The following is a 26,304-nucleotide window of genomic DNA, read 5'->3' as shown; positions in this document are numbered from 1 at the left end:
TAAATCTCTAATTTTACTATAATGTAACACCATTTAAAGAAAAGGCTAAATTTGGATAGGGACACATAAGTGGCACATTCAACAGTAACACCACACTAAAAAATACTCACAAGGAACACGGGTAGCTGGAGGAAGAACTTTGTAAAAGAAAATAAAAGGAAATACTCAATTTTGGATATAGGTATCTTCCAGTCTAAACTAATGATCACATGAAAAACACCAATGAGAAAACATTTAAGTTAATGGAAACAAGTCTTTATTAAGTAACTTTTAATATCAGAAAAATAAAACTCTTATAATTCTCTTTACAGCAAATATATAATATCAGTGCTTTGGCCATCTTAAGTTAAAGGCCCTTTATCATAAAATATATGGTTTTAAACTTTACTCAAATTGAATTTATAATCCCTATGACTTCCCTACATATACATAACAAAAGAGTGTAGTAAAATTAGCAAATACTAAACTATATTGATAATTTATCATTCTTAGTTTGTGGTTTTAGAAACAGTACACGCACCTAATATATATGTCAATTCCTTGGCTTATTAGTTGCAGTGTACAATGCAACAAAATACAAAATACATGCTTGGTGAACATTCGTTCGTATCTACAAGACGGCAGCTAAAGGTTAGGTTTCAATACTGACATTTAACTATCCTACAAGCAATTAGCATTACATCATAATATGCCATCAAGGCAATTTTTGTATACTGAAAAAATCAAAATAAAAACCGTTATTTGTAAACTTTTATACGAAATGTAACTCTTCAAGTGGAAATAAAAAATAAAATTTGTCTATTTACTATTCAATACACATAGGATTTCAATTTTTGTTATACTGAGAAAAAAAAGCTCTTTTGTGTTGGGAAAATAACGCTTCAAAAAAATAATTAGTAGAAAAACCCACCAGTATAATGTTTTGTCCTGTCGATGCCAGCATAGATTTGGGAACATAGTCAGGATGACGTCATAGACATCCACAGGTGAAATGTAAAAGTGTATCTTAAATCTTTCCTTATGATTGGAAATAAGTTTTGAAATGAAGTAAACTGATTGGAGGTCATCACAGCTGCTTTTGTGAATTATGCCAAGGGCATTATTATCCCTCTCTCCCTACCCCTTCCCTAAATTACTAAAAAATAAAAATATATTTATCATGTGCAAGACAAATATGGATTGAACATAAAATGTTTCACATTTTGATCTAGAGTCTAAAAATTAATCAATAGCTTGATTAGACTAATGAATGGAATGTTCACATCCTCAATTATTAGCCAATACAAGTGAACCCCAAAGCCCTTCCTGAAATGCGAAAATCCAGGTGGCCATTTCCACATTCATTGAGGGAGGCAATGGGTTGGAATTCACCATCAATACAATTGCATTCCTGATCCACTGATCATACCAGCTGGGCGAGATGAAGGTCAATGTAGCAGTTTTTTGTCCCAAATTATAACCAGTGATTGAGTAAACTGCCATCAGCCCTATTATTACCAGTAATTCACAATGCATTAAAAAGTTACTTGTAATCCTGCAGAATTAGGCGTAAGTTGTTGTAAAATAAAAACAAACAAACCTGTTTTGTCAAAACTGGCAGTGTAAAAGAAGGCAGCCCTGGAAGTGTCTGAATCATCTGTAATGCCAAGTACCCTCCATAAACTCTTAATGTGGTTAGGCTTTGGGACCCATTGTTTTGAAATCTTAGACGTATACACTTTTCTCACAGGCTCACACAACCTATGTTTATCTTCACTCCATAGAGTTGAACTTCGGCTTTAGCAATTCTTATACAAGCTATGTCTCTGGGTCTACAGGATAATATTAATAATTCAAACCAAACTAATAGACAAGAGACCACTTAGGTTTAGTGTTACCATAGCAGCCTTTTATAAGTTTACTAACAACTTTAGCCTAATCCCAATAAAGCCTGATAACAGTCATAAGAATTCATTAGGAAGTTTACTGGGGGTACCATTATACCCATGCCTTTACGAGTCCATATAGAGATATAGTATTTATGTATATATATATAGTTAAGAGTGAATCTGGATTGCCTGAGTAACAGCTGTCTGGCAAACTGGACATGATGGCGTTCTCTTTTCACAGATCTTGTTGGCACATTCCATGCAGAAGAGGTTGTGGCCACATGGAACTAGGGCAGCAATAACTTCATTCTCAAAACAAATCACACAGTCATGCTTTCGCCTTGATTCTGGAGGTGAGCTAGAGGTGGAACCACCATTGGAAGAGGAGTAACTATTGGTACCATTAGAAAAAGCAGGGATGTATATCGGAAGGCCAACATGGTTGCCTGTACTAGGTGGGTCGCTCCTAACCCTCCGAGCAAGTGGGTGTTCAATGCTCTCAGGAAATGTAGGAGACAGACGAGGAGTAGATGGCTGACTTCCTCTACGCTGAGTCTTCATGTTACCAGAAGGATCACTCCCAAAGCCAGAGAGTGGGTTAACTGGTTCAAATGGAGTCCAGATAGTTTGCGCAGATGTTGGTAAAGAGTCAAAGGCAGGAGAATCAACTGCAAGATCTTCGGAGCCTACAGATGGTAGTGTATCTCCAAACCAAAAGTTTCCTGTGCTAAATGGGCTTGTTGGACTAAAGTCAGCCAGCCTATTGCTTCCGAAGTAGGAATCTGTGGAACCACTTCCCAGAGAACTGGAACTATCATTTCGATAATTGGATATCATTCTTGCACGGCTAGGAGGAACTGGATTGGAGGAGAGCCACGCAGAGCTAAGAGTGCCACTTTCAAAGCTTACATCGGTACCGTTGTAATGGAAATCATTCTCTTCATTGAGCTCAATGTAGTTTCCTGTACGCATGGCAATATGCATTTCTATTTCTTCTCGTGCTCGGTCAACATTTTCAGGCATCCCTGTCACTTCGAAGACAGGCTCCTTATCTCTGCTCGGAGTTACTATGTATGTGTGGGTCTGCTGCTGAATTCTTTTAATAGTTGCTCCTTTGGGTCCAACGACTAGCCCTACCACACGATACGGGACCCTCACTTGAACAGTGGTTTGGCCGGGCAGATTAGGACTTGACAACCCTCCCAGGGCAGGGCCATTCTTGTTTCGAGATGCACGGATCATGGAGAAGTGCTCTGCAGCTGAGAGGATTTCTCTTTTGGCCATGGCAACATCTTCTTTCCGCCCAGTGACGACAAAAATGGGCTCTTCACCACGAACAGGTGTCTTGATATACGTGTTTGTCTTGGCTCTCAGTGCTTTAATTTTACAGCCTGTTAGAAAGAAAATATGTCATAAGAATCAACATCTACTTCAACAATATTGATAAACAAATCACAAAGTGCTCCTTTCAAGCTAAACTCTGCTTCCGGGCAGCTAGAGTGCTCTATCTATACAGGCAAGCTAATACCATGAGGGGTCTGACCTTCAAAACTGAAGGAGTTGACTACTCTGCGGGTATTGGTGGCAAAGAAAAACCATCAATGTACATGCCAGACATTTAACATTGATTTTCTCATTTAATCTACACAATAACCTCAAGCACTAGACTATTATACTTCTTTTACTGTGAAGGAAAATGAAGTGCAGAAAAATTGTATCACTTGTCTAACTTTATACAGACAGTAAGTGGCAAAGTCAAGGTTAAACCTATTGACTTGAAATCTACTATCTTTTTGTTAGTCCAAGAACCTCAAATTTCACACAACTACACCATATGACCAATGTTCTTTAACTGATTTCCACTTAACTGTCTTATCATTTTAACATTACTCTTTCCTTGTAAAAGTCAATTGACGACAATGGCAAAGTGCTCACGTCTAGTAGGTCATCTCACTTTTGCTTATATCAGCTGAATTTTAAGCTTACTAAGAATCAGTTGTGTTTCTCCTCATTTGTTTATGATAACTGTATTCGTGTGAGAACTAAACGAATAAATAAGTGAAATATGAATAAAACCATTATATCTGTATGAGAATTAAGTTAATTATTTTTGAAAGTTTCAATACAGAGGAGTACCTTAAAGAAAAAAAAGGTGTCGTTGAACTATGTATGGGTGAGACAACTGTGAAAGCCTAGGATTAAAAAAGTAACATAGAATTATTTTGCACTCACTGTAAAATTCTGGCTAAATTCAAAAGAAACACTGGAGATTGTATGGAATATGGGCATTGGATGTGGTCTTCTCGAAGGACAACTCTTACAACTCTTAAATATACAAAGTATATTTAAGTTGAAATAAAACATCTAAGACACTATGTATAACTACACGTGATTGTCTAGTAATTTTCTGGAATAACCACTCATACCAGTGCCAACTGGGTAAAATCAGAAGGCTTCAAACTGTAACCTAAAATGTAAAATATACCACCACAGTATACAGTTTTCAAAGACCTTAACATGAAGCTTACTAGAATAGATTTATTCTCATGAATGTATCATGCTATTCCTAGTTCCTCCAGATAAAGAAGTTGCATGCTGTTGAAGATACTCATCACAACCTGGGCAGGTCTTAACTTTCCCTTCTTCTTTCTTTGTCCCGCCACCCCCCTGCCCCAATACACTGATAATGTACTAAAGTGAAGTCTTTACAGACACCATTTCTAACCTGCATAACTTACAACAGTCATTCCGCAATAGGTCTCCTTGCCTCCAGTCTCGTCTCACTTCAATCCATTCTCTACATTCGCTTTAATCCAAGGATGCTTTCTTTAAATAAGCACAGATCACATGACCACTTCTCTGCATAGTGTTTTAATGGCTCCCTTTTACCTTAAGGTAAATAAGGCACACAAAAGGCCCTCTTTACATGGCTCCCTCTCTCTGGCTTTATCTTTTCTCTCCATTCTTACTTCTTAAATTCTGCAGGGTGCACCCCCTTATTAAATTTGTACCCATGGGCCCTTGCTTCCATGACTAAAATGCCCCTCTGTCCCTGCCTCTTTACCTTGCAGTTCTGACTCTTTAGCTCCTGTTAGCCCTTAAGATTTTAGTTTAGACGCCTCACCCTCTAAGGGGCTTCCTCTCCTGTAGGAGTGGTTTGACTGTGAAGTACCTGTCATGGGGTAGCCACACCAACATTTGTTGAAACAAAGATCACTGTTTTTCTATATAACAATATTGGGCCTTTCTTATACATACTGCTTTGTAGCTAAGCATTCTTTTGCTGGGCTTTCCCAGACTTGCATGTTCTGGCCCCATACTGCTAATCCAACCTTTTCAAAAGGAGTTTATTATTCTGACTTCAATTACAGCATATTTCACCTACCATGGAACTTTCAGATCTCAACCACAAATGAAGACCTTGTTCCTCTTTCCAACAAACTGTACTAGAACTTATAAATGGCTGCTTTCTCACTGCTGGATCCTAGGAACCTATCATGAGAACCCCTTTAAGAGTCAGGTTTATTCTACCCTGAAGACTATATTCATTTGAAAAGACTATGGGGGGGGGGGGGAATCACTGAAAGTAAAACTGCAAGGGAAGCACTTAGTGCAGTACCTGGAAGGGGTTACAAGAGCCAAGGGGAGGGGTGGTTTGGGGGCTATGAAGAAATTACTACCATGCGTCAAATAGATGCTACTGTAAAACAGGTTTTTTCAATTAAGAGTGCTGCTATACATTTATATCTATAATGAACTACCAGAAGATTAAATTGATAGTGCTACTTTTGAGTATAGGAAAATACCGTATCTGCATCTGCTCCATGATATAAAATCAATTGGAAGACTAGAACAATAAAAACTTATCTTAGCACGGTAGGTGATACTTGGGGCCAAAAAGGGAGACCACGTTCCATTGGCCAGTATGTGACTGATGGAAAGACATCTAAGAAATTCTGAAAGGGGTGGTATGAACGTGTAGCTGATAAGTGCTCACATCAGACATTCAAGGGAGTTACTGTTGTTATTGGGATACTCTGGGCTACAAATAAGGCAAGAAGGCAGTCTGCTAGAATCATATTCCTGACAGAGTGCACCACACAAAAAAAACACCAGGCAATTTCTATTAAGGACAGAGGAAGAAATCATTAGCTTAAGGATTGGCCTTTTGCACCCTTCCTAATGATCTTCATCATTAGGAAGTTGAATTTTAAAACTTTTCTAAATAAATACTTCTGAGACTATAATCAACTGTCAGTTGCATCTTAGTAAAATACTTTCTGTTTAATACCCAGTAGGCATAATATTAACTAAGGAAATATGCCCAAAGGCACACAGAACACTATCTGGACTATGGATGGGTCTAACAAATAGGCATTTAACATATGGCTCATTTAGGCAGACAGAAAATGAGCGTTATGAGCATGTAAGTACTTTTGGGATGGGGGAGTAGGATAGGCCTTACACACTACCCCAAAAAGGGTCATGTGCTTAGGCTCTGCACATCAGGGGACAGTGGTAACAGGAAGATAGCAAACTCAACTCCTTTTAAGCTACTGCCAACAAAAACAGAAGTATGTCTTCTCTCTCCTAAATTTTATAGGACAGTTTTAACATGGTAGCCTAAACTCAGATTAGGAGTTTTTTGAACTCCTAATCTAATTAGGAAACACTCTGGCTGGGGCTGTGTTTCACCTTGAAACCTTCCAGCTCCAGCTGGAATTCTGGTCCTCTCACTCCCGGCACGGCAAAGGCCCTGCTTCGCCTCTGCAGTGGCAAGAGGGCTTCTCCCACCAGCTGCCTCGGCAATTAAGGGGAGAGGTCCTTTGTTGCTGGGAGAGGAGCTGCAAGGAAGAACTGGAAGGGTGCTATCTGCATCTTTAGTGTTTCTCAAACTGTGGTGGGTTTGCAGTGTCACCTTAATCGGTTGAAACCATTAAAAAAAAAAACAAGAAACAAACAAAACCCCCAAAACAAAAACTCAATGTGTTACAAATATTTCAGTAAAATATGTGTATGATGGGCTTCAATGTAAAATGTTCTTTTGCTTGGGGGGTGGGGTCACAATCAGAAAAGTGTAAAACTCTGCGCTGGATCATCTTGAAGGCCCCTTTTTGAATCCTTTCAACATGTGGAATGATGTACATATAACACAAGAACCAGATATAGAATTGCAGTCTGCAATGTAGATGTAATTATGGCCCAAATCAATTCACCTAAAAATAGGAAGATTATCCAGATTACCTTGGTGGGCCTAACCTAACCACGAGTCCTTTAAGGTCTTCTTCAGCTGGTCTCAGCAGTCAGAGAGATGTGCTGAGAGCCAGATGGAAAATGGAGCCTTCAATCCAGAAATCTTTTTCTGTTCTTTAATTTTGCTTATTACCTGCTTTAGTTTCCTAGTGCTGCCAAATAAGTTACCACATGGCTTCAACATACCAAATTTTTTATTTTACGATTCTGTAGGTTTCAAGTGTGACATGGGGCTCAACAAGGCTAAAAATCAAGATGCTGGCACAACTGTGTTCCTGTTTTGCTGGAAGCTTCGGGGGACCTATTTCCCTGCTCCTTAAGGTTATTGGCAGAATTTAGTTTATAGTTCCAGGACTGAGCTCCCTACTTCCTTGCTGTCAGCTGAAGGCCATTTCCAGCTTCTAGAGGCCACCCGCATTCCTTGACTTGTGCGCCCCCTCCCCCAGGTCTTCGGAGACAGCAACAGAGGTTCTCATGCCCAATCTCCCCCCTTCTCACGTCTCTGACTCAGTTGGGAAAGGGTTTCTGCTTTTAAAGACTCATGTAATTACACAGGGCCCACCCAGATGATCTCGAACGTCCTCTCCATCTCATGGTCCATACTCCACATACACATTCCGTTTCCGGAGGACTAGGGTGTCAGCATCTTTGGGAGAAGGGAATTTATTCTGCCTGCTACATTACCATTTTCCTTTCCTCCAGTTATTTTCCCTTTCTCCCAAGTCCCTGGCTTTTGAACCAAAGAAAGTATCTATCTGGCCCATGAAAAATTTAAACCCTTACCCAGGGCAGTGGCTACACATAGGGGGCCAGAAAAAGTATGGGGATCACAGACATCAGAATAGAGTGATGGGATTGAGCCAAAACCCAAAATATAGGTAAAGAAGAAAGACATAAGTCACTGTGTTGACAAAGAGTTTATGGCGAGAGCCGAGTAAAAATTTGGTGGCAAACTGGCCTCCATTTGTTCTAAGGGCTTTGCCTAAGTGTTCCTAAGTAAACCACTCCTCCTCCAGTCCAAAAACATCCACCAATTGTGAGAAAATGGATCAGTCCCAGCATATGCCTGGGTTGTGGGCTGGGTCCCCAGTTAAGGGTGTGCAAGAGGCAGCCTGATGCTTAAATTTACTTATTCATATATTAAATTCCCTAGATAGGTGGAGGTGCTAATTCAAAGTGGTTTGAATTATGTAAGCTCATAATCAGGAGAGGAAACAGTCATGTAAGCAATAGTGATGTAACTGCTTTAAAGAAAACAGACATAGAGTGGGAGCACAGAAAAGGAGAATGCCTTATTGCTTACAGTAAATGAAAGAGGGCTATAAAAGTGTTTGAATTTAGGCTTAGAGAAAGGTGGGAAGAAGCGGAGGGGGTTCAAGTGCCAAAGCAGGGACTCAAGAGTACAAGATGGCAGTCAGGATGCTACACCTGGCCCACTCTTGTGGGAACTTCAAGTGGCTGGAGGGGAGAAGGCACCCCAAAGTGAACATCTTCAAGGTCAGACAAGGGTTACAACTCTATCTTGTAGGTACACAGATTTATTTACTTTTTTAAAGAAAGAAGCCCCAAATATTTTATGAAGTGTTGCTGACTTTTGACAAACAAAACACAAAACTGTTTTCCAGAAGTTCAATTCATTGTATTTTTCACTCATTTCATAAATTAGCTACATATTATTACATGATGAGGCAAAGTCGATTTATAGTTGTTTGTATAGAAAATACGATAATTAATAAAAAATACAGGAGTAAATTGTTTTATGTACTCAGAACTATAAACCCACTTTTGCCACACCCAGTACATAAGCGACTGAAGAAAGCTAAAAACTCTTACAAACACCAAAACCACATTATGTATTTTCACGTTGAGTCAGCCTTTGGGTATGCCTTTCTTCAAAAATCCCCCCCCACAAGCAGTTTTGTTTTGAAGGGGAAAGAATCCTATTAGGAAATCAGGGTACACACATGTATGCACACACACACTTTAAGAGAAATGAGGAAGGGGAGTGAAACTCCTTGGCCTAATATTAACTCCCACCTCCCTTCTCCCCATTTAGTGGCCATAACCTGCCTTCTCCCAGATTGCATCGTCTCCCACACATGCCTTGTTGCTCTCCTATCTCTGCTCAGGTATCTCCCTACATAACCCCGGAACACCCTCCCAGCACCCCCACCCCCTCACATCTTCTAAGTAACAAACACAGCCATTCGGAAAACATGAGACTGTAGGTGCGAGCTCCAGAGTGATACAAACATAGGTATAACTCTTATTACCACTCTACCACCGTTGACTCTCCCAAGGTCCATTTTAAAGGAAACAAAGTAAGGAGCACAAAACTGATTGATTATCTGCAGGACTGGGTTCAAATCTATCACCAGTTACTCATGGTTTCAATACATTAGGGCATTCAACCTCAAGGCCCTTTCCAACGCTTTATTTTTTGACCCAATCACCTCTTCTTTAAGATACCACCCTTTTCCACATACATGTATCTACTCTTTCTTTCCTTAGGAAAGGGTACGTTGAGTAGTGGCTGGCAACACGAGATTTTGGACAGACCATCACTACCCAGCTTCGTGAACTTTAAGAGGTCACTGAATCTCTGTCTCTTTCATGGGTAAGGAATTATGATCGAAGACACTCTCTCACTTGGCTGTTGCAAGGAATGAATAAAATAATGTATTAAAAATGCTTATTATTCTACAATGCCTGTTCTTCAAGTAGATGCCTAGTGAAGCGTAGCTTTTTAGACTACCGACCCAACCCCATCACTTCAGGTATTTCATCAGTAGACTGAGACAATGTGCTTAACTTATAACTAATAAAAATTTGTAGCCTTACATTTCAGTTTTCCAAACTCTCTTACTTATAGTCTCATTTAATTATAATAGTGTGCTTTAGGGAGAGCAGAGAAGAGCTTAACTGAATTGCTCAAGATCTTCCAGTTGGAAAGTCAGATCTCAAACCCAAGCTGCCTGAATTCCATACTCATCTCATTAGGCATACTATTTTTCTCTAAAAGCAGTAAAGAAACACATTATTTCATTTTTCATGATATATTAGGATCAATGAAGGTGGGGTCATATTACTTAATGATTTTATATAAAATAAGGTCCTCTACATCCTAGAATAGTATAGACAGACTATCCAGAAGCTCCTTTAACTTTACAAGGGACCCAATTTCAGTATTATTAATCCAACATTTAAATAAATTATTTAGATTAGCAATGTAGTATATTCCTAAATCACAATATAAAAATAATAGCTTTCCTTTCTAGGGTTCAAGTGTACATCCTGTATCTCTTCTAGTCAAAATTTTCTGATTTTTTTTTGTTGTTGTTAAGAACACTGTCTCACTTTAGGTATCACTATTAAAGCACTTAAACAGCTTCATTTAGGTGATTTTAGTTTTGGTTATTACTGGTATTTATCTAATACCTCAAATCAATTAGCACCTACTGCCCTTAAAACAAAAGTACCAAACAACTTGAGGTTGACTGGCTCCTTAGGCAAAGGGTTAGAGATAAAGCAAGAGAGGAAAACCCCAATTACCACAATATGGAAATTAAATAATAAAATGGTAAATTTCTAATCCAACAATTCAGTTCAATGAAACAAACAGAAAGCATCTATTTTGCTTTAGGTACTTTGACATTAAGGATGCAAAAATGACCAAGATCCAGTTCTGATTTCACTGACTTGTATCAGCTTGAAACACCAAAAGGATTTGGTGTCTACACATGTTCAAGTACAGATACTGGTCATCATTTTTTTATACTGTTGGTGGGTGATGTTGTTAAACTCTCCTATATCCTTGCTGACTTTATGTCTGCTTGCTCTACCACTTATTGAAGATAGGAGTGTTGAAGTCTCTAATTCTATTAGTCTGATACTCTGAGCAAGTTACTTATTATCTCCATAGATCTGTTTTCTCATGTACTGTGGAAATGGTAGATCACATAAGATGATACACTGCCTGACACACTTAAACACTTGTTATTAAAAAAGTAAAATGAATCAATTTTCTATAGGAAGGTAAAAACATTTAAAGAATACAGCTCCTAGAGATAAAACTTACTTACATTGTGAAATGCATGTTAAGATATTCTAAACCTCACAAAGCTGGGAGGAGATATGTTGAAGTCAATTAACTGGTAATTTGAAACCTGACACTTCTGCATGATTTTAGGAACTCTTTGTGGACAAAAATAAGAACTACATGAGATGATCTAGTTTAATCTCATTTTATAGATGAGAGAAAACTGAAACTCAGAATTGCCTAAGTTATTAACTAACGACTCCTAAATACACCACTCTCTCAACCTGCATTATTTGCGTAGCTGATTGTGAGTACAGAATTCCCCACATGTACAAGATATTTTTAAAAATGGAGGTTAGGCTAAATCTAAAATCCCCTCTTTATTTTACCTTTTTAGTTTAACAAGAGCATTGAATAATTTTTAAAAGGGTTCATATTTTGCCTTTCATTCACTAAAGGTGCAACAACCAGAAGAGGGATGAAAGGCAGAACAATTTTCCTACCTGGGGGTTTTAAAATTAGGGTTATGCCCTTTAGAGGGTGCTAGTAGAAACCCCAGAAACACCTGTTTGAGTACCATATAATAAATCAGGTTCATTTGTTAAGTAATTCTCTTCCAGAGTAGCTTAGCTCTTTACCACCTACATTTCAAAAGCTGATTTTAAAATTAAATACATTTGAAGACACTGTAAACTTTAATATAATGTAGATAATTTAGTTAGTGGTATGCCAGGGAAAAACTTATTGACGGACAATTTTTGGTTTCAACTAGTTATCTGCTCCAAGTGCAAATCTAGCAGAAAAACAAATTATAAACCTTACCTTATGCCTCATATACTTTCAATTCTATAGTGATAACGACTTCTTCTCAAACACACATGCGGGGCAAAGGAGGGACCGGGGAAAGCAAGCAGACGGAACAGGTCCCCCCCGTCCCCCCAAGAGGAAGAACAGACTCAGCGAGGTTAAGTGATTCCTTCAAGGTTATAAGCAACAAATGGTGAAACCAGGTCTCCCAGTTTTCTAACCGCAAATTCAGTATCCTTTCCTGCAGTATACTACAAGGTATAGGTGGAGAGGCAGAAACAAGCTAAAGGGGAAGGAAGAGTGGTCCAGAAAGCGGGACAGAGATAAGGTCAGTCCAAAGTACAAACATTTATACTGGTAATCTTTTGGGGACATTCTCTAATTGTTTGCACAATTCCCTCCACACTCTCCTCTAACTAACCATACTAACCACTTTCTGCTTATCTTCAACTACAGCAGCAGTTTGCATTAGAGAATTCTATCATTTTAAGGCCCAGTCTTATTATTTCATGATATAACTTTGCACATGGTCAAATCAGGCTTCCCTGCACACAATAAATGGTAGCTTTTGCTTACTGGACAAAGGCAACCAAACCATGCTCAAGTGAACCGTTCTTAAGTCCCAAACACTAGTATGAAAGAGGTGCTATAGTTATGGCGTGTAACTTAAAATTCTCAAAATGAGTCATGAAATAAAGACTTGAACTTGAATTCTATTCAAACAGCATCGGTCTGTGCATAAATCAATTTGACAGTTGTGTTTGGTAGTACAGCATTAGAAAGTTATTATAAAGGCTTAAATATTAATATTTAATCTTTACAAATGTCTATATGGTACCTAATGGTAACATGGGAAAAAGTTAAAAGTAAACCCACAAATTAAGCCATATAAACCATTTGGAAAGCATTAAGATGCAGTTTATTAAAAACATCACTTTAGGATACCTGAACATCAATAGAGTTCTCAAGTTGATTATCCATAATCTATCTAGAGTTTCCTAAAGGAGTTTTTAAACTGCAAAGTTTTTAAGCTTTCCTATTTAGTATCTAATGAACATTATGTTTTTTCTATTGAGTTTATTTTTTCAAATAATTTTATTTATTGATGGAGAGTGGAGAGAGAGAGAGACAGACAGACAGACATTTGTTGCTCCACCCATTTAAGCATCATTGGTTGATTCTTGTGTGTGCCCTGACCAGAGACGGAACCTGCAACACCTTAGTGTATTAGGATGACTCTTTAACCAACTGAAGTACCTGGCCAGGGCCATTTTGAGTTTAATTTTAAATTACAAATTCTACATGGCATAAATTACATGTCAAAATATCCTGTAACATTCTCATAGATTAAAAAATAATACTGTGGCCCTGGCTGGTATAGCTCAGTGGATTGAGTGTGGGCCCACAAAGCTAAGGGTCGCCAGTTCGATTCCTAGTCAGGGCACTGCATGGGTTGTGGGCCAGGTCCCCTTTGCGGGGCACGTGAGAGGCAACCAGACGTTATGTTTCTCTCCCTCTTTCTCTCTCCCTTCCCCTCCCTCTAAAAATAAATAAATTTTTAAAAAAGATTAAAAAATACTGTGATAGTTATCATAGCTGTTCACTAATATTCTGGCTCTCTCTTGTGGGCCAGGGCCAGGGTTGTAATGCAGTTTCTTGACCACTTGAAGTTAGGTGTGGCCAGATGACTCGCTCTGATTAATGAAATATGAACAGATTTGGTAATTGTTACTGACAGGGCTAACATTTAACGACTAGCACGTGCTCTGTTACTGTCTCTTACCCCTCTGGCACAGGGGAAGACCAGCCAACACTTGAAATGGTGGTTGCTCCACTGGCCTGTGTCCCTGAATGATTAAAATGAGCAGAGCCCTTGTGAATAAGAAATAAACCTTTGTTGCCCTGACAGGTGTGGCTTAGTGGGTTGGGTGTCGGTTCGAAAACCGGAAATGTGACTGGCTCACTTCCAGGTCAAGGCACAGGACCTGGGTTGCGAGCCAGGTCCCCAGCCTGGGGCAAGGGAGAGGCAACTGATGGATGTTTCTCTCCCTCTCCTCTCCTCTCTAAAAATAAATAAAATCTTTTTTTTTTTTTTTTAAGAAACAAACCTTTGTTGTTTTAACACTGAGATGTTGGGGTTCTGTTATCACAGCGTACTTTCAGCCTATCTGGACAGGTGTGCAACCTCTGTAACAAGCATTCAGACACCAGATGGTTCTAGTTCTATCTCCTGAGAAGAATAAAATAGGTGAAACTGAACAGGATTAAACATAGAGGCTCAAATTAATTTCAGATTTAACTTAACAAAAGTAGTATGTGCTTATCACTTGTATGTATCAACAGATTTGTGCATCATTCAGAATCTCTTGATTATACCCAGCTAAAGGAGAGGAATCTCAATCCTGTGGAGTTTAAGTTTTAAGTGACTTCCCAGATCATGAAGTGAGTTACTGGCACAGAGTAATCAGAATTTAGGAATTTTAATTTCTGGCTCCCTCCAAAATTCCACAGATGAGCAGATTGTTAAGGGCAATTTGGAGTAGTTTATACAATATGAATTTTTACATTAAAACATACATTCTAAAACATTTTCATATTCAGTTTAAGTTTTTATATTCTTTAATTTGTAGAAATATCAAATTGATTAAAAACCAAACCCACAAAATATTAAGTACCGTGCTTATAACTAATGCTACCTTTCTTTGAAAACTTAAGATATAAAAAAGAGCTACCTAAAATTCCAACCCATAAACTTTGAAAATTTTTCTAAATAAAAATCTCTAACCATAAGATGTCTCAAACACTTGACTCCCTGGATCATTTTTAGGTTGTTGGTAGCTGGAGGTAAGAAATACAGTCTTGATTTACCACTTTATTTTCCATTTCCTCCCTAGCGAATCAAAATAGTTCATTAGCAGAGTAAAGCAGGAAGAGAAGGCAGTAGACACCCCACCAGTTTGCAAAACAATTATAACTGAACCTTTCCAAATGGTCCCAGAGCTAATACAATTATCAACTAAATTTAAAATTTAAAGCCTAGGAAAGTTGCAATATTTAATTTTCTAAAGCTAGTATGTACACACAAATTAACTTTCTGAACTAAAAATGACAGTGCATTTTTACTTAGACATAGACCTTGAATATTAGAATAATAACTCTGACTTTTGAGTAGTAGAGGTATCAAAATATTATCACGTTAACTTGGATAGTGATATTTTAAGTCATGCATACTAAAAACATGGTCTCCCTGCTCATGATTACGTCAGATATCGCCCCAACCCATTATTGACCTTCTGGAGCAGGATGCTTCGGTACTGAGGCAACAATCTAGAGTGCGACCTTTATCTCTAAGGTCAAACATACCAGTCAAAGAGCAGGTTACCTCTCAGAACTTCCATTTCCACATCTGTAAAATGGGGGATAATGGCCCAGCAGGGTTAAATGGCACCAGCAAAGCATCTAACATACCTGGCACACGGAGAAGGCCAACAATCCCCCCTCCTCCACCTCCACAAAAGAGACACTGTGCTTTCGCATTATTCTTTTTTTAAAATTATTGTTTTTCTTTTATTGACTCCAGAAAGAGGGGAAGAAAGGGGAAAAGAGAGGGAAAGAAACATCAACTGGCTGCCTCCTGCACATGCCTGACTGGAACTCACCCACAGCCCAGCCATGGCCAGGGGACTTTAGCGTTATTTTGAAACGTTCTCCTCATGAAACGTGTATTTTTTCTTGAATAGGGAGTATGTGTATATCAAGACTAACCTTTTTATTTTCTCCTGGACAAACGTGCACATACTTTATTTCAGTTGTGTTAGAACTTGGTTCTACCCTGTGAAACTGGAGACAATAGCTTAATAAAGAAAATCATTTCCAAAAGGGTCTCAGTGACAACCAAAGTAGGGTGCAAGGAAATCCAATAGAGTGCAGAAAAAAAAAAAGAACTCCAATTTCCATTTAACAATGGAAACTCATTCTTCAAAACTGTTGTTTTATAATGTATAATGTATCAGCATACGTAATAGTCATACATAAATATCAGACAATGGGAGTACAAATTTAAATTCTTTTGACAAGGTGTACAAGGAAAGAAAGCTGGAGATGACTCTTCTAGACTATTAAGCCAGAAAACACACATATAACAAAGTCACTAATGAAAGTAGTTGAAGACACTATTTTCTTAAACAGTGATAGTAAACCTTGGGTTATAAGTCTTAAAACAACTATATTCATGATGCCGATATTTATTTATAATGTGGTTAAAAATGGGTATATGAGGCCTGTCAGGAAAAAGTCCAGCCATTGTTAACAATAACACTTTTTGTGACATCGATGTAACCTGGCAGCCAAGGAGAGTGGACTGGAATGCACATGTGTGAACAATGATGACTTCACTGTACTGGTCAGTGGGGGTGGTAGACACCGTTGAGTAAGCATGAGTACTGTGTGGCCATCACATTCAAAATGACCAAGCCAGTAGAACAGCGAATCTGCACCGAAGTTTGTGTTAAGCTTGAACATTCCTCTGTGGAAACTATTCAGATGATTCAGGAGGCCGCAGCTATGAGTGGCCGATGATTGGCAGCTTCATCAGGACAACGTGCCTGCTCATGTATCAATCTCATGCAGTTTTTTTGGTGAAACACCAAAAATCACCCAGGTGACTCAGCCCCCCTACAGCCCAGACTTGGCGCCCTGGGACTTCCGGCTTTTCCCAAAACTAGAATCACCTTAGAAAGGGAAGAAATTTCTGACGTTTGATGAGATTCAAGAAACTACTACAGGGCAGCTGATGATGACTGGGAGAACTGTGTGAGGTCTCAAGGTGCATACTTTGAAGGGGACTGAGGTGTCATTGTCCTATGTACAATGTTTCTTGCATCTTCTTCAATAAATGTCTCCATTTTTCAGATTACATGACTGGATACTTTCTAGACATGCCTTGTGGTACTGTTTTACTTTAATTCACTTTTTTGTCTAACTGGCGGGATATCACTGACTGCAAATTGGAACCAAGTCCCTTAAATCTATTAACCACTGTGAATGTGTCTTGCAAATACTATATATTTTTAAAAGTCTTAAATCTGTTAGGTTTATTTTTGATGCCTATATTCTAAAACTTCTTTGATTATCAATAAGCCTCTTTAGTTTCTGGCTTTTTTTTACAGTATTGTTGGTTTAAAAATGAAATGTAAAGTTTAGAAAACTGGACCAATTTAACATGTGTCAATAACCATACACTACATAGGTGGGGAGTATAAATATGAGGTCAACACCGACAACTTGCATCACTAGCAAATGCAGTGGTTTGTTTTCTTGAAAGACACTGGAACCAGAGGCCACCTAAATGTGTTGCTAGTCTATATGACTCAGAATTCCATTTGTCCTACTCTTTGCTTTAGAGCTGAAGTCATAAATGTCTCCATCTGTGACATAATTATTTCCAAAACCAATTAAGAGATGTCAAACAGAAAACATGACTTCAGGTAACGAATAAAATGGCAGGAATAGATAATTCCTAAGAATGAAAATTTAGTTCATCTAAGGCAAACAAATTAAATGATCTGCCCTGTTTATTCACTTGTGGGAAAGAGAAATTACCACACTATAAAAGGATGCAAATATTAGAAGTTGCTCAGTTCTCCTGCAGGAGTGGGAAAGTACTTTATAGGCTTTATTATGGTGCTGCTGAGGAATGGGGGTGGCAGAGGGGTCAATGATCCACTAGTTAAATGGTTCAGAACAGCAAAGGGCAAGACTTTCTGCTCTTAAGATAAGGTAAGATAATGATACACTTTTAACAGTACTGTGAATTCTGGGAAAATAGTAAGCACAAAAGGAACAGTCAGCAATTTGTCTCCATGTCCTAAGACACAGATTCACATTTCCTTATTAATTAATAACCAATAAAAAGAAAAACTGAAGACTTTACCTGCAGTACTAGATTAATAGATAGTACTAAATAAAAACTCAGAATGAATTTAGTTTACTTTCAAGTAATGGATTTGTATAAAGATAATAGTTTGTGCAATTAAACACCATTTTATAGTGCCCTAAAGGGTCTAGTAAAGGAAAAATTTGTATTAAACTAAATATACAAAAGATGTCATTCCCTTGTTCCTTAGTCAAACTGGCATGTAAATATTCTCCTTTGTTACCCTAAACTGTAGCCATAAGCACACCGTTGTAGTTTGTGCTAAGGAAGTGGCATCCTATTATGGTGATAAGGATTTTTTTTTCCTGCCTTACCATACACATTCCTAGCGCCTTTTCTCCACTCTCCTTTACAGATCTTAAGTATCAAAAACAACCCCCCCACCTTCAAATCAAGGCAACTTTCCAATCATACCTAGAAACTATTCCTCCACACCTTTCCTCATTGTTCCTCAGGCTTCCTTCCACCTCCATTTGACAAAGTCCTGTCTGTGCTCTAAGGCCTCCCAGGGTTGATGTTCTCGGATGCATGACTTTTGTTTGTCCCCCATTACAGTTAGTGGCACTAACTGCACATTAGTTTACTGCCATTTCACTGTTTATTAGACTTCTAGCTTTCAAAAGCAGCAACTCTGAACCAATCTTACATCCTCATCTGCTATAAACTCAATGCCTGGCAAAATTCAAGCTTGATACATAGCAATTCCTCGATATTTTTAACTGAGTGGGCAACTCATTCTGGATCCATAAATTGAGATGTTATAATTTTACTGTATTTAAGGTGAAATGGTTCTCTCCTGGATTAGTATCTTAAGTATTGCAAAAATTCAAACAAAGCATGCGAAAGTTATTTACCAAACTATAATGCCTTTAAGTACCAATCAGGAGGTCTGAAATAAGCTATCTCCTCTATCTAGATTTCAGATAGGTTTTTCTTGTTAAAATCCAGGAGGTAAGAAATAAGCCAGCTCTGAGATCTGAAACCACGAAGTCAACAGACCTCTTATTTATGTGTACTTTAGACCACTTGGGAAAGATGAGATCATTTAAGCAGCAGCGCCATCATTTCTCTTTATTTGACCCCAACACTGCTCTCAACCTAACAGCAGAGAAACATGCATCGACCAGTCCGACCTATACTGAAATACGGCAGCTGCAAGTAGTATTTAATAAAGGGGGAAAAGCTGAACTAGAGCACCGGACCTTCCCTAAAAATGTCGGATACAGAGGTACTCTGGGCATCCCCTTCCCCCACCTTCACAAATCTACTGGAATCTGAGACATAGGTCCTTTGTCTGAACAATGTGGGAGGAGTCTGTCTGCAGTACTGGTGTGCTGGCAAGTGTGGAAAAGAATTTACAAAAACGGTATAAATGCATAAAGTTCCTTAACTCAATTACCTTGCTGGTCAATTTTTCTTCATCGTGTATACTAAAGTGTACTAAAAGGTAGCTAACGCGTCTTTTCGAGAGTTAAAATGCATCAAAGAAATACAGTAAGATCAATCGAGAGTTAGGCTGCACTTCAAAAGCTAAGTTTCTGAATAGCGGAGGGGCGGGGGTGGTGGTGGTGAAACCCACCACTAGAACATCCCCTATCCTCTCGAATGAACTCTTTCTTCCACAGACCTCCATTTCTGTCAATTTCTTCATCTGAACAAGCTATTGTAAAAGAAACTGAGCGCTTTTACAGACACTGTGGGGGTAAACTTGCAATCTCGGCTCTTTGCGTGCACAACACCGAATGCACAATCGACCCGACCTTCTACCACCTCACTGAGGTTTTTGGTGCCACGCCAGTCTGGTGTTCCACGAATACAGCCCCAGTAAAGTGAACACGGCTGGGTTGGGTGGCTGGAGAAACTTAACACCTTTTATCATGCAAAACGAGCGGAACACCGAGGGCTTTCGAAAGGTGACCCATCTCCTCTCGTCGACCCTCGGTTCCTCCCCGACCCCTTCGCAGCGGACTTGGGGAACTCTCCAGGTTCGCCTTTTTGTTCCCAGCTCTCCTCTTTTGCCTCTCCACCCACGCCCGGGGCCATGCCCAGAGATAAAGCCCTCTTCCCGCACTCACCCTGGCGACCGACAATCTCAGCGACATGCTCGGAGCTGGGCACCGGGACGCACTCGGTGGTGTTGACGCTCTTCCTCCGCAGCAGGGCCGTCTGCTCCCCGTTCAGGCCGGCCGCCGCCGCCCCGCAGCCGCCGGGGCCGTAGGCGTGGGACAGCATCGCCGCCATCATGCCCTGGGCATCGTCCCCTCCGTAGAGCACCCCCGCCGCCGCGGCCGCCTCCCGAGCCTCGAAGCCGGCGGCGGGCAGGAGAACGGACCCCAGGGACCCGCCCGGGATCGGCTGAGTTTGGGAGGTGGCGGCCGCGGGCGGCGACAGCAAGAGCAGCGACGGTCGATCCTCCTCCTCTGCCTCCTCCAGCTCCTCCTCCTCCAGAAGGTCTCCGTCCAGCTCCGCTTCCTCCCCCTCCTCGTCCTCCTCTATCTCCAGCTCGGCCGTCTCAGGGGCCCCGGGGCGGCCGGGCGGAGTCCGCTCCTCCGGAGACAGCCCCGCCGCCCGCCGGGCCTGGCCCTTCGCCGCCGCGGCCCTCAGCGCTGGAGCGCCGGGCTCCGCCGGGCTGGGGTCGTCGAGGCCTAGCGCGGCCAGGTGCTCCCTTAGCAGAAGCCCGTCCCCCTCGAGTTCCGGGCCGCCCGCGGGCGGCGGCAGCGGCGGCGGCGGGGGCGGCTGCGGCAGGGGGGCCGGGGCCGCCGCCAGGGCCAGGGCCGCGGAGCTGCCGCTCGGCATCGCGGCGGCGCGCTGTCAATGGCGGCGGCGGCGGCGGCGGCCGGGTCAGGCGAGGCGGGCGGCGAGCCCCATGGCGGACAGGGCCCGGGCCCTGTTCAGCGCGCAAACACCTTTCCTCCGGGGAGGTGGCAGGGCTGGCGACCCGGGCTGGGGAGCGCCAGGTCCGCCGGGAGACCGGAGAGGGCGGGGTGGAGGGGCTGGGGTAGGAGGTAGAGGTAGGTAACTAGGGTGGGTGGGTGGGGACCGCAGCGGGGCGGGCTGCTGGAGGTGGCAGCGGCTCCCCTCTCAGGGTTTCTTTTGTTTCATGGCCTTAACCAGCCCCCGGCGCGCGCGGCGGCGGCGGCGACGCCCCACGCCGCTCTCAGAATGAAGTCCGCGCGTCTGATTGGGCGCTTTTAATCTCCGGGAGTCCGCCCTCTCTTCCCCGCAGCCTTCTAAGTCCTTTCCCTAGCCCCCACCCCCCCAACCCTCTTCTCGGGCCCCGCCCCGCTCCGCCCCGGAGCTCTCTGATTGGGTGACTGGGAAGAGCTCGCCCCTTAGGCTTCTCCTTAAGTCCTCTCCCCTCCCCCCTCTCCTCCCTCCCCTTTCTTTACTGGCTCACGAGAGGGACTGTGATTGTTTGATTTACACGTCACTCTTTGTGACGCCCCCAGGTGGGGGCGGGGAAAGGAGGCGGGACGAAGGAGCGCAGTAGCTAAGGCTGAAACTAGAGACTAAGTAGGGGATTTTTGCGCAGGCGTGTACAGTAGAAGCGGAGACCAAGGCTTCTTCCTTTCGTTCCTCTCTCCAACAGCCTCTGGCCCACCTGAGTCGGGTTTTTTTTTTTTTTTTTTTTTTTTTTTTTTTTTTTTAGCGTACTGAGGGAGCCGCCTTGGAGTGGAGCGTAGACTTGGCCGGAGGGCGTTGTTTTCCTAGTTTAAGGAAGAGATTTCCTTTTTTCATTTTAAGGGCCTAAGGAGAGTCGAAGGGAGGGCCAGTGGGGTGTCCTATCGAATCGCGGGGGTGGTTTCCTGAGCCGCGTGGCTCCTGGGCCTTCCCCGCACAACCGGTGATCGCTCCTCCCTTGGGGCAGGGCCCCGCCCCCACGTCCAGCTGGCTGGGCTTCCAATGTGAAGCCGGCTGGTACATCAGAAGCCTTAAATGCTTAAGTTTAGTTCTTAGGGGCTATTCAAAAAAATTAAATCGTTTCCTCCTTCTAGATATCCTTCCCATGGTACTGCCCAGGGAAGTAGTCTCCCCAGGTCAGTGTTAACTCTACATACAATACGAGCAAATAGTGTAATGTTAAGGTTTCCAGTGGCCTCATTGAAAAAAGAAACTTTTAATAAATAGTGCAATAATTCAAAATATTTTAACGTTCAATCAATATAAAATTATTAGTGACATCGTATAGTTTTTTTCAAGCTAAGTCTTTGAAAACTGTACTTGACGCTTATATGCGCTCACAACACATCTCACCCCAGTTCGGTTCACCCTAGGCATAGTATCAAGCACTGAAGAACTTCTAGCAGTTCCAAGCCTCTTGGTTTTTGAGTTGTAATTTGGGACTTTTTCTACCTTGGATTTATTGTGTCTTGCTGCTTCAAAGTTGTTTCTTAAGAGTGAACTTGGGACGAGCACCAATTTTCTGAATTGTCTAGGATACCCAAGAGAAGACTTAACTATGCCTTGTGTGTGTGTGTGTGTGTGTGTGTGTGTGTGTGCGCGCGCGCGCGCGCGTGCGCCTTCATGACCGTGTTCCCAACCCTACAACTTATGCTACTCCTCCAATTAGAGGCCTAGAGAAATTTAGGTAACACTAAAATCTTTCCTGTTGTTAAGTGTCCTGGTCCTCATGAAATTCTGTATGTTGCTTCTCTAACAACTCATTTGTAGCAATAGGCTCTGGAACGGTGATTTTTCAACCCTGACTGTACATCAGGATGAAGAAGGGCCGGTAAAAAAGATAAATGCAGAGCCTGGAGAAGGAAACTCTGCATTCTCTGGATTTAGTAGATGTGGAGGGAGGACCTGTACATGTCTTTAAAAAGCTACACAGGTTCTGAAAACTCAATCAGGGTTGAGAACACAGAGTTTGAGTTATGGGTTTAAAAAGGAATCTTGCTATTAATTCTACTGAAAAGTGTTCTCCCCACCCCCTTCCCAGTTAGGCATATTTTTTTTTGTTTTTACTAATTTTACTACAGTATTTCTGCTTCAAGAACATAATATTTCATGGTGTCTTATAAAGGTACTGAATCTTTTTTTAATGTACCAGAGACTAGCTTATATAATTAGACATTTACTTATTGAATATACAAATACTCTTGCTGTCTGATATTTCAGTTTAAACAATAACCATTATTTGACTGGTAGACCTAGCAAAGCAGATCAGGGAGAAAGAGAAATAAAAGGTGCAGTGGCCACTTCTAGAATATGTTGGTCATCGGGAGGAAATGGGTAGTAGAATTACAAATGAAATCTCAGATGGTCCTTTCTTCATCTCTTTTCATGAGACTTGCCAATTGATGTTCCCTCCTTGGTCTTATGCTCTCTTTGTAAGGACTCAAAGCAAAAGCTGTAGTGTAGTGATAGTTCACCATACATTTTTTTTTAGAGGGGGAGATGTAAAGAATAGAATCATGTAGATAAGATTTATTCAGCTAAGGTTTTTAAAAATGCTAAATGGTTTGATTTAGTTGTTCATAATGTAAAAATTGCTTCCTGCTTCATTCTCATATAATAAATGAGGTTTCATGAGTTTCCATATACAAATGTATACAATCATGTATTAACATTGATCAATATTGTGATTTTTCAACAAATCAGGAGATATTGAAGCTCGCACACCTTTCCCTTTGGGTTTACTGCCTTGTATTAAATCTTGTTTATGGAGCAAATTTAACATTTGCTTTTGCTCTAAATATATGACTGGGATTCTTTCATTTAAATCCAGTAAACAACACCATCCCTTCTGCCCTCCTCCAGCCACATGACACATAATTTGCACCTGAGTGGGATTTCTCTTTCATTCCTATTTTGCTGTTTATGGTTTATTTTCACTGAGGCAGGAAGGTTGCTTTCAGTATGTTAAAACAGAAAACCACATTAGCTACAGAATTAGCTACATTTTATCAACTACTAGGCTAACTGCAGAACTAGCCTTTTAAAACTGATTGTAATGATATTAAGGTTGGAACAATTGGAAACTAAACGAAGCTTAACAAATGTTTGTCCTGGTAAGAAAACTGAGATAATTAGACAGCAAGTTTGAAGCAAAGCCATAAAGACTGCTAGAAAAGCGTGGTGAAAGCTTCCGCTGACAGCCTCACCTAGAACCCAAGGCTAACCATCTGCTTCATTTTCAGGCAGGATTAAGTTTCCTTAGGGTAGGATGTCCCCTGGGATCAGCAGTAACCAGCTCCAAGATAAGTCTTCCTACAGCATGACAATAAACATGTCATTCTATTTGAAATGGCTCCCAGTTGCATAAGAAAAAAGTCTCCTACCTAGAATTCCAGACTTTCCACACTGTGGTATCATTTTTGCAAGTGCTCAAAATTGTTACATAAACATACTTACATCTCTCCTTTGTTAACAAACAGAAACTCTTCCTTGATCCCCCTGTCACCACTATTTCTTCTGTGCTCCAAATCGTCTGTTCCAATAGCCATCTGCTGTCCCTACTGTACTTCTCAGTGCACTGGGCTCCTTCCGCTTCACTGGAGTTATCCTCCTGTTGTACTGAATCCAGTGAGCACTTTTTATCCTTATCCGGCTTAACTGATTGCTCCTCCAAGCTCTCTCTTCCTTTGCCCTTCCCTCTGCTTTTCTTCCCACTTCTACAGTCGAGTGCGTGCCTCAGTCTCCTTGACAAATTTAGTGTCTCTATCTCTTTGGGTATTTATCAAGGATCTTCCTTGGTTCTGCTTTCTGTTTATTCTATACTTTGGGCCTAAAAATCTTATCTATTTTTAAGATTACAGTTATCTGACCTAAAAAATGTCATCTATCCTCAAGATTTCTGTTACTTTGTTAACAATTCCCAGATCTGCATTGTCATTCCTGATCTCTCTATTGACATCCAGACCTATAAATCCCAGTGTTTTACGAATGTCTCCACTTGGCCATTCAAATAAAACCTCAATATGAGCTCAGCATTCCAAACCGAAATGTCAGTTACAATTTGCTTTTTAGCTCAGTAGTAGACAGCACTACTGTCTGTTCAATTCCTTTAACCAAAAGCCTGGTAGACATTCTGGACTTCCTTCACCTCCATATCCTGTAAAGGCTAAATCCTGTGGGTCCTGCCTCTCGAATCTACATACCGCTCTGCTTCTTTACCACCGTGACCATAGTCTAGGCCTGTCACTCAGACCGTGAACTATTACGGTAGCCCACAAAACAATATTCTTACATCTAGTCTTGCTCTCCTCCAAGTTGTTTTCCATTCTGTGGGTGGAATAATTTTAATTCAAGTTTACTCCCGCTTCCCTGCTTAAAACCTCTTTTCTTGTGCTTAGATGACATCTCAATTTCTGAACATAACTTATAAAAGGTCTCCTGTATCTGGGCCCTGTGTACCTCTTCAGCCTCTCATTTTATGCCATTCTTCCTCGAGCACTCCTGGCCTTGGCCCTGGAGGCCTTCTGGCAGTCATTCGTGTTCTGCATACACTTGTTACGCCTCGAATGTGGCTCTCCTCTGCCCCTCCCATTGTGTTCTGCATGTCCCTAGAAACACTCTTCATACCTCGATCCCCACCCTGACCATCTCTACCAATTTTAGAGCCTCAGTTTAAACGTGACTTCAGCCACTATTCTACTTTCCTAATCAATACAACAGTCAGGGCTAGTCCTTCTTTCCCTCTCCCCAGGAAAACGCACACGAGGGCAACATTTTGCGTGTATCTTCTGAATGCCTACTCAGCCCACTAAAGTCTGTCCATTGATCCGCCTGGCTCCATAGACCTGTGGCACAGGCCGGCTACACGTTCACCAACCCCTTTCATCTGCTTCCTGAGCACACAGCTAGACTACGTTTCCTGGCCTACATTGCAATTGGGAGTAGCCATAAGACTGTGCTTTACCAACTGACACCAATTCCCGACCCTTAAAAACCCCTTACACGTTTTCTTCTACATTCCTCCCCCGATTGTGATGTGGCTGAATGTGATGACCACAACAGCCACACGGTAAAGATGGCAGAGCCACAAGACGGCAGGAGCCTGAATGACCACGTGGCTATACCTGTTCTAGACTTTTTGTACGACAAAAGTATTTTTATCAAGTTGAAGTATTATGTATATATTTAGTACATTTATTATAACAGTTAATCTATCTAACTAATATGTTTGGTCAAAAATAGCTGGTTTTCTTCTAATCAAGACAAAGACGTGGGTAAACACGCCTTGTCTCTGCACACTACAGACAAGTCACAACTAGACTACAAACATCACCCAGAAATGTCAGAAAATCGAGTTGTGTGGAAGTCCAGCAACCAAGGATGTGAATAAGCCACATTTGTCCAGATGGGGGGAGGGGCGGAAACGTGTGGGGAAGGGTGAAGGCTTGCCGAGAAGCGCAGAAAGATGGAGAGGCATGAAAATGCAGAACGGGTGGGCCCAG

General features: G+C 41.2%; 1 protein-coding gene across 1 annotated transcript; it reads right to left on the bottom strand.

Moving 5' to 3' along the window:
• Nucleotides 1-233: 233 nt before the first annotated feature.
• MEX3C (mex-3 RNA binding family member C) lies at nucleotides 234-21,035 on the bottom strand. Its single transcript, XM_028523682.2, has 2 exons — nucleotides 19,978-21,035; nucleotides 234-3,259 (listed from the first exon to the last, which is right to left on the bottom strand). The coding sequence occupies exons 1-2, from the start codon at nucleotides 20,696-20,698 to the stop codon at nucleotides 2,037-2,039; spliced, it is 1,944 nt and encodes a 647-aa protein (XP_028379483.1). The 5' UTR covers nucleotides 20,699-21,035; the 3' UTR covers nucleotides 234-2,036.
• Between the last annotated feature and the right edge of the window lie 5,269 nt (nucleotides 21,036-26,304).

Source organism: Phyllostomus discolor, chromosome 9, assembly GCF_004126475.2.
Source record: "Phyllostomus discolor isolate MPI-MPIP mPhyDis1 chromosome 9, mPhyDis1.pri.v3, whole genome shotgun sequence".
NCBI classification, from domain to species: domain Eukaryota; kingdom Metazoa; phylum Chordata; class Mammalia; order Chiroptera; family Phyllostomidae; genus Phyllostomus; species Phyllostomus discolor.
The sequence above is the reverse complement of the archived record's forward strand: the minus strand, read 5'-3'. Positions and strand labels throughout refer to the sequence as shown.

Coding starts and splice junctions, on each gene's coding strand:
- MEX3C (XM_028523682.2), bottom strand. CDS start 20,698: ATGCCGAGCGGCAGCTCCGCGGCCCTGGCCCTGGCGGCGGCCCCGGCC. Junction 3,260..19,977: donor TGAGATTGTCGGTCGCCAGG/GTGAGTGCGGGA, acceptor TCTTTCTAACAG/GCTGTAAAATTAAAGCACTG.